The following is an 8,039-nucleotide window of genomic DNA, read 5'->3' on the forward strand; positions in this document are numbered from 1 at the left end:
GCCTTAAAGCTGCTTCTTTCTTCTCTCCGCGCTGTTTTATATTTTCCTTCTCAGCTTGCATATAGCAGATCACAGATACAGGAAAGTGGGGTGTGACTATTTTTAGGAAGTGAGATTGGAGATTTATGAGAGCTGAGTTCCACAGTGTGTGCCATCAGATAGTGCACACATTCTGGAGCAGTTCATAAAGCTTCTGCGGGGTGGGTACAGCAGACTACCAGGAATTTCTTTCTTTTTTTACTTTATTGCTAAGACAGTGCAAAACTCAGAGACTACTACCCCCTTTAACTTCCACTAAATCCAAGAAGTAACATTCTTGCCTGGGAAATAAACCTCCCTCCCTTCCTTTGCCACCTGTTGTACTTGTTAGTTTGTCTTTTATCCCAGAAGGTAAGGTAAGTAACACACCTCACCGAAATTAAGGTAGATGCCTGACCTTGTACTGTACCAGCCTACCTTTCCTGTCTCAATAGCAAACCCTTACTAATCTCCAAGGACTCCAATCTGGGCTTCCCTTCTCTTAAGGAGCCAAAGGCTTTTCTTAAAGTTGGGGTACATGGCACGGTACCTGGAAAGAGATACAACATTCTAGGTGTAGCCCTTTGGGGGGGCTAGAAGGCACAGGGCTGCCTGGGGTGGTAGGATACAAAACTTCCCCAGGACAGCCTGGGTCTGGGTGAGGAAGTACAATTCTAAAGAGAGCAGAGAATATCACAGAATCGCTCCAAGAGTTAACAAATATATGAAGTGTTTCATGATCCTCTATCAGTTTTTAAATATGTTTAATTAACTCATTTTCCTAGAAAAATATAATTGTCGATGAGCTTTTAATTCAAGAAGAGCTTGGCTTTCAGCATCTGTTTATGTGCAGGGACCACTTGGGAGTGATCATTTCCAGCAGGGGGCTTGGAGAGTCAGGCTGAGGCCAGGTCATTTTGGGCTGTTTGCAATCCTAAATGGGTCAGGGCGAGGCAGGCCAGAGAAGGGAATAAAACTCTTCACCCTCTCTAGGCCTGTGTTCTGCCCTTGCTCCTTGTTAGCACTTATCTGTAGCTTCGTTCAGTCCCTGGTCAGCCAACTGGGGAATTCCTGGCCCCTGTTGCAGTTCTTAGGAGGTTCCAAGAGGCCTGGAGTCTGTGGGTACCCTCCAGACCAGCTCAGGTTGTGTGTCTAAGATGCTTTTTACATGACCAGGCATGGTGGCTCACGCCTGTAATCCCAGCACTTTGGGAGGCCAAGGTGGGCAGATCCCTAGGTCAGGAGTTCAAAACCAGCCTGGCCAACGTGGTGGTGAAACCCCGCCTCTACTAAAAATACAGAAATTAGCAGGGCGTGGTGGTATGCGCCTGTAATCTCAGCTACTTGGGAGACTGAGGCAGGAGAATTGCTTGAACCCAGGAGGTGGAGGTTGCAGTGAGCCGAGACCACACCATTGCACTGCAGCCTGGGAAACAGAGCAAGGCTCCATCTAAAAAAAAAAAAAAAAAAAAAAAAATTTGCATAAGACTTCTGGATCAGGCATGGTGTCTCAAACCTATAATCCCAGCACTTTGGGCAGCCAAGGTGGGTGGATCACCTGAGGTTAAGAGTTCAAGACCAGCCTGGCCAATGTGGTGACATCACAAAAATTAGCTGGGAGTGGTGGCAGATGCCTGTTATTCCAGCTACTAGGGAGGCTAAGACAGGAGAATCACTTGCACTTGGGAGGCAGAGGCTGCAGTGAGCTGAGATCGTGCCACTGCACTCTTGACTGGGCGGCAGAACGAGACCCTGTCTGAAAAAAAAAAACAAGACTGTTGCTTGCAGTTTTCATTTTTATAGGCGTTTTCCTGGCCTCTTGGGAGCACTGAAGTTTTTTTAAAAACCAGGAAACCAAGTTTGTTAGTATCTATAGAAAAAAGAGGCTGGGTGTGGTGGCCCATACCTGTAATCCCTGCACTTCGGGAGGCCAAGGCTGGCAGATTACCTGAGGTCAGGAGTTTGAGGCCAGCCTGGCCAACATGGTAAAACCTCATCTCTATTAAAAATAAAAACGTAAGCTGAATGTGGTAATAGGTGCCTATAATCTCAGCTACTCAGGAGCCTGAGGCAGGAGAATCACTTGAACCTGGGGGTTGAAAGTTGCAGTGAGCTGAGATTCCACCACTTCACTTCAGCCAGGGTGAAAGAATGAAACTGTGTCTTTAAAAAAAAAAAAAAGAAAACTTCTAGGCCAGGCGCCGTGGCTCAAGCCTGTAATCTCAGCACTCTGGGAGGCCGAGGCAGGCGGATCACGAGGTCGAGAGATCAAGACCATCCTGGCCAACATGGTGAAACCCCATCTCTACTAAAAATGCAAAAAAAATTAGCTGGGTGGCGTGCGCCTGTAGTCCCAGCTACCCAGGAGGCTGAGGCAGGAGAATTGCTTGAACCTGGGAGGTGGAGGTTGCAGTGAGCCGAGATTGCGCCACTGCACTCCAGCCTGGTGCCGGGCGACAGACAGAGACTCTGACTCAAAAAAAAAAAAATTCTATCAAAAAGAAATCAAATGTTTATTAGGAATGTGGCTCTCTTTCTCAGAGTTTTTCCTTTTGTTCTATAAAAGCAAGTTATGAACTGAGTTGACAGCTCAGCAGGTAGAATGGTTTAATAAAGTCATAGAGCTGGTGCTTCAGGGGCCCTGTGGGCTGTGTTGGGCCTGTTTAGGTTATGTATCTCTCTTCAATTATTTTCTTAGTTAATCATCAAATTTTTAATTGTGCAAACTTCTAGAGCAGTTGGATTTCCGTGTACTTTGGGGCACCTGGATTTGCTGCCATTTATTCTAGAATTTTCGAAGGGCTAGACTCCTGGATGTATCAGATAGCTCTCTTGTTTGGGATCAGATAAACTCCAGCAGGATCCTTGGAATGAGGAAGGAGCCAGGACTTGGCAGAGCACGCCAAGGTATTCGCTGAAGAAAACTGGCCCCTCTCGGGGGCTACATGGAATCAGGGGTTGGGAATACAGTGCCCCAACAACCAGTGTGTCTTTTAAGTTCAGCCTCCCTATCCAGTGTCCCCTGTGTGTGGTCATTGTAAAGTCACACCTTTCAGATCAGGAGGTGTTAAGAAGTTGCCTTTCACCTAATCAAAGGGGAAACAGTTTGCTAAAAATAAGGCCATTATTTGCTGGAACTGTCGCAGTAGGTCCTAATTAACTTGTCTCCTCTTGTTGCTTTCAAAATGATGTATTGTTCTAATTCAAAGTAAAGACTGTGGAGACAATTCTAAATTATTTCCTTCTTTTTTGTGGGGGGGGGTGGTGAGAGGTGTTACGGGGAGAGGTCTTGCTCTGTCGCCCAGGCTGAAGTGCAGTAGCCTGACCTCAGCTCACTGCAGCCTGGACCTTCTGGGCTCAAGCGATTCTCCCACCTCAGCCTTCTGGGTAGCTGGGAGTACAGGCGTGCACCACCACACCTGGCTAACTTTTGTATTTTTAGTGGAGACGGGGTCTCTCTCTGTGTTGCCCAGGCTGTTCTCAAACTCCTGGTCTCAAGGGATCCGCCTGCCTCGGCCTCTCAAAATACTGGGATTGCAGGTTTGAGCCACCGTGCTCAGCACTCAGTTATTTTCTTCTTTTGCTACCTAGGCTTCTTGAAAAAAGTTTTGAACTGAAAACACAAGACTATGAGAAGCAGATTCAGTCTCTGAAGGAAGAAATTAAAGCTCTCAAGGATGAGAAGATGCAACTCCAACACCTGGTGGAGGAGGGACATGTCACTTCTGATGGCTTGAAGGCGGAAGTGGCCCGCCTGAGCTCGCAGGCCAAGGTAGAGCTGCTCTCGCATTCAGCCCTGCCCTCCAGTTAAGTGATGTGATTGCAATTCCAAGTTCCCACAGATCAGACAGCTAAAAGCTTCTGTGTAAAGGCCACAGGCTAGTGGAGCCTAATTCCTTCAGTCCTTTCACTCGTGAAAGTCCAGGCTGCCTTTGAGTTAGCACTCATTGTACTCTGTATTTAAAAGTCAACTTTCTAACTTTTTTGAAATTACATTTATGTAAAGTTATTTAAATATGTTATGTAGAGACTACTTCCAAATTAGACTGTCAATTCAGGTGAATCCTTATTATATAATCCATCACATCTATAAACACCTGCATTAAAGTTACCTTATCAAAATCTTCCATTTAAACTGTTACTAGAAAATTTACTAAAACAATTATCCATTGCATCGTGTGCTGAATGTAGTTAGTAAGGGTATATTGTACATCTCAAAATCGCTACGAGTAAATCTTAAATGTTCTCATCACAAAAAATGACAAGTATTTGAGGTTAATTAGGTTGATTTAATTATTCCACATTCAAAATTATAACATCAATAAAGCTATAAATTGTCAATTAATGGTAGAAATTTTAAAGTAAATTTTTATAAAGCTGAGGGAAAAATCATGTGGTAGAATTTTTAAAACTGCATAATCATACATAAAAATATTAGTTTTTACCTGTATTTATAATTAAAAATATATAAATACTCCTGGGCAATTTAATGAAAAGCTCTTGAGAAAAATGAATGAACGGATGAAGTAATGATCTATGCTTGGACAATTAAGGCTTAAGTGAATTGTTTTCCTACCAGAAAACTTAGTGTCCCTTTGTTCTTAAATGTAAGACATTTTTCTTCATTAAGTTGGGAAGTAGAAGCTTTTAAGCTTCTACTAAATATGTGAAATACATATTAGTAGAGTATTTGTGGGAGTATGCAAATATTCTCTGTAATTGTCATGGATTAGCCATGTGTGGTTTAGAAGAACTTTTGGAAACACGTCTGGGTGGCCGCTAAATTCCACAGCTGAGGTGGCTCTCTTCTCTGGGCCTCGTCCCCTGTTATTTAAAAGTAGGAGGTCAGACCACTTGATCAGGAAGGGCCACTTTCATTCCTCTGACTGCTTCACTCTTAGCAGCCACATGAGCCTGATGTCAGTCTGTGGGAGTCCTGTCATCTGGCTGAGGTCTGAGGTCTGTATCTTAAATGTAGAAAATTGTGAGGCTGTGCCTGCAGGGAGGGACCAGTAGGTGTCACTCACTTCCTCTTTGGTAGGTAAGACTGGGTTACTCTCCAACGTGATCTATTAAGATTATTCTGTCCTCTGAAATCTAGGTGGAGGCTTCCAAGCCTCAACTCTTGCAGTCTGTTCACCTGCAGGCTTAACAGTACAAGGAAGCCACCAATGGATAAAATATTAAAACTAAAAAAAATGATTATTCTGGGTTTTGTTTTTTATTTTTATTTTTTTGATACTTGAGTTTTGCTCTTGTTGCCCAGGCTAAAGTGCAGTGGCGCCATCTCGGCTCACTGCAAACCCACCTCCCAGGTTCAAGCGATTCTCCTTCCTCAGCCTCCCAAATAACTGGGACTACAGGTCCCCACCACCTAACCAGACTAATTTTTTTTTTTTTTTTTGGTATTTTTGGTAGAGACAGGGTTTCACCATGTTGGCTGGTTGAATTCCTGACCTCAGGTGATCCGCCCACCTCAGCCTCCCAAAGTGCTGAAAATACAGGCATGAGCCACTGCACCCGGCCCAGGGAAGTTAATTCTATTGATACAACCCAGTAGATCTGGCATTTTGAGTAGCTAAGCATGCTTCAAAGACAAGCTGTGTGAACAGTAAGGGCTTAACAAGATTTTAACTACAAAAGAAACTGCAGTGAGGTCTTGCTTACTGAGTCTTGCATAGATACTGTACACTATAATAGTGTCCCCTTTGTGTTATATAAAGCATAATTGCTGTTTTTTCTTTACCTGATTCCATCATTGCTGTGATTCAGACAATCTCTGAGTTTGAAAAAGAGATAGAACTACTTCAGGCACAGAAGATAGATGTGGAGAAACATGTGCAGTCACAAAAACGGGAAATGAGAGGTAATAAAAATGTGAGTCTCTTAGACCATGGGTGCGGGCTGGAAATCATAGCTGTGTCACTGCTAAGGAAACGTGTCGTTTGGTATGAATTTGGTTGGACATATGGTAGATTGGTTAGTTGGTAGGTTGGATAGCTAGTTGGTTGAATAGCTGGAAGGTTGGTTAGTTGGTTGATTGGATAGCTGGTAGGTTATTTAGCTGGAGACTCTATGAAGCTAGAAAAGTGGCCCTGGAAAGGAAATGGGAAATGGTAGATCATCCACAATGTAATGTATACAACTCTGCCCTTTCCTTTCAGAAAAGATGTCAGAGATCACCAAACAACTTCTTGAAAGCTATGACATTGAAGATGTAAGAAGCAGGTAATGATTTCTGCATGATCAAACATTGTAAGACATGTAAAACATGAACGGATGATAGATTTTCTTATCTTTCTTATTTTCCAGGCTCTCTGTGGAAGATTTGGAACATTTAAATGAGGATGGAGAACTCTGGTTTGCTTATGAAGGACTAAAGAAAGCAACACGGTTAGAAATTCTCCTCAAGTTTCTTCTTTATTTTTCAGAGATAATAAATAGACTGTTGGAAAGTCCAAAGTTTACCTTACACAGATTGATACACAAATTCCTTATGGTAAAATGACCAAATCGCCACTAGAAATATTTCTCTGAGAATTAAGTAATTAGCGTATTCATGAAGAGCAGTCTTTTCGCGGGATAAAATGCCTAGTGAAAAACCCCATAACCCATGCAGTGAAAACTGATTATCAAATAAGTTAGCTAATGTTGCCAGAGATATGTAGATACAGTTAAATTTAAGGCATATGCTGCATTTATGTACATTAATAATCTATTTTTTACAGCAGTTTTAGGTTCACATCAAAGTTGAGCAGAAATACAGAGAGTTCCCATATACCCCTGTCACCACATGCACACAACCTCCCCTGCTGTCAACTTCCCAAACCACACTGATGAACCACACTGACACGTCACTGTCACCCAGAGTCTGTAGTTTACATTAGGGTTCGCTCTTGATGTACATTCTGTAGGTTTTGACAAATGTATGACTCGTATCCACAACTGTAGTGTCATAAAGAACATGTTTTATTTTGTTTTGTGTTGCTTTGTTTTTGAGAAGGAGTCGCGCCCTATTGCCAGACTGGAGTGCAATGGTGTAATCTCGGCTTACTGCAGCCTCCACCTCCCGGGCTCAAGTGATTTTCTGCCTCAGCCTCCCCTTTAGCTGGAACTAAGGCGTACACTACCACGCCGAGCTAATTTTAGTATTTTTAGTAGAGACGGGGTTTTGCCATGTTGTCTAAGCTGGTCTCAAGCTCCTGACCTCAAGTGATCTGCCTGCCTTAGCCTCCCAAAATGCTGGGATTACAGGTGTGAGCCACTGCACCTGGCCAATATTTTTTAAACTATTAAGAGTGTAAAAATATAACTTCTAAAATTTTCTTCATTGTTAACTATGTATTAACCCCCACATAATGCTTCCTAACTAGCTAGAAAACTTTATAATTAGACATTCCTGTTTCCATAGCCTGTAAGTGTGAGTCCATAAGTAAACTGGATGTACCTGGTGCACCACTCTTGCTGTAGGTCTTCATAACTGCCACACATGTGCATCCTCCTAGCCATCAGCACAGAACAAAGGCCATGAGGTTTATTTCTTGACCCCTCCTTTAATAGTGTTTTGGAGAGCCATTTTCAGTCTCAGAAGGATTGCTATGAAAAGGAGATTGAAGCTTTGAACTTCAAAGTGGTGCATCTAAGTCAAGAAATCAACCACCTGCAGAAGTTATTCAGAGAAGAAAATGACATCAATGAAAGCATCCGTCATGAGGTTACCAGGCTAACATCAGAGAACATGGTATGGTCTCAGCCGGGGGCCCCAGTCGTGGCCATCATACTAGAGATGTTCTTTGTCAGTGGAGTAAAATTAAGTGAAACAGTGGTTATAAATTACTTTTTCCAGAAGTGAAATAACTTGCTCTGGTGATCATACTATAAAATGACTGCAGGCCAGAGAGCACTCATATAAGAGTACGTATGTTCACCTCAGGATGGATTCAGGTGCTGTGATTTTGTGTGTATGTGTATGTGTGTGTGTGTGTGTGTGTGTGTGTGTGTGTGTGTGTGTGTGTGTGTGT

The 8,039-nt window shown here is 42.9% G+C and overlaps 1 protein-coding gene across 4 annotated transcripts in view; it reads left to right on the forward strand.

Moving 5' to 3' along the window:
- Positions 1-8,039, forward strand: part of MYO5C (myosin VC) — a 105,232-nt gene that overhangs the window by 61,478 nt on the left and 35,715 nt on the right. For all 4 annotated transcript variants that reach the window (XM_017504615.2, XM_037729956.1, XM_037729955.1 and 1 more), the window contains 5 exons: positions 3,610-3,790; positions 5,791-5,884; positions 6,183-6,246; positions 6,331-6,411; positions 7,579-7,759. In XM_017504615.2, the coding sequence (XP_017360104.1) occupies positions 3,610-3,790; positions 5,791-5,884; positions 6,183-6,246; positions 6,331-6,411; positions 7,579-7,759 (601 nt within the window). The remainder of the gene's footprint in view (positions 1-3,609; positions 3,791-5,790; positions 5,885-6,182; positions 6,247-6,330; positions 6,412-7,578; positions 7,760-8,039) is intronic.

Source organism: Cebus imitator, unplaced genomic scaffold (genome assembly GCF_001604975.1).
Source record: "Cebus imitator isolate Cc_AM_T3 unplaced genomic scaffold, Cebus_imitator-1.0 Scaffold325, whole genome shotgun sequence".
Taxonomy (NCBI): domain Eukaryota; kingdom Metazoa; phylum Chordata; class Mammalia; order Primates; family Cebidae; genus Cebus; species Cebus imitator.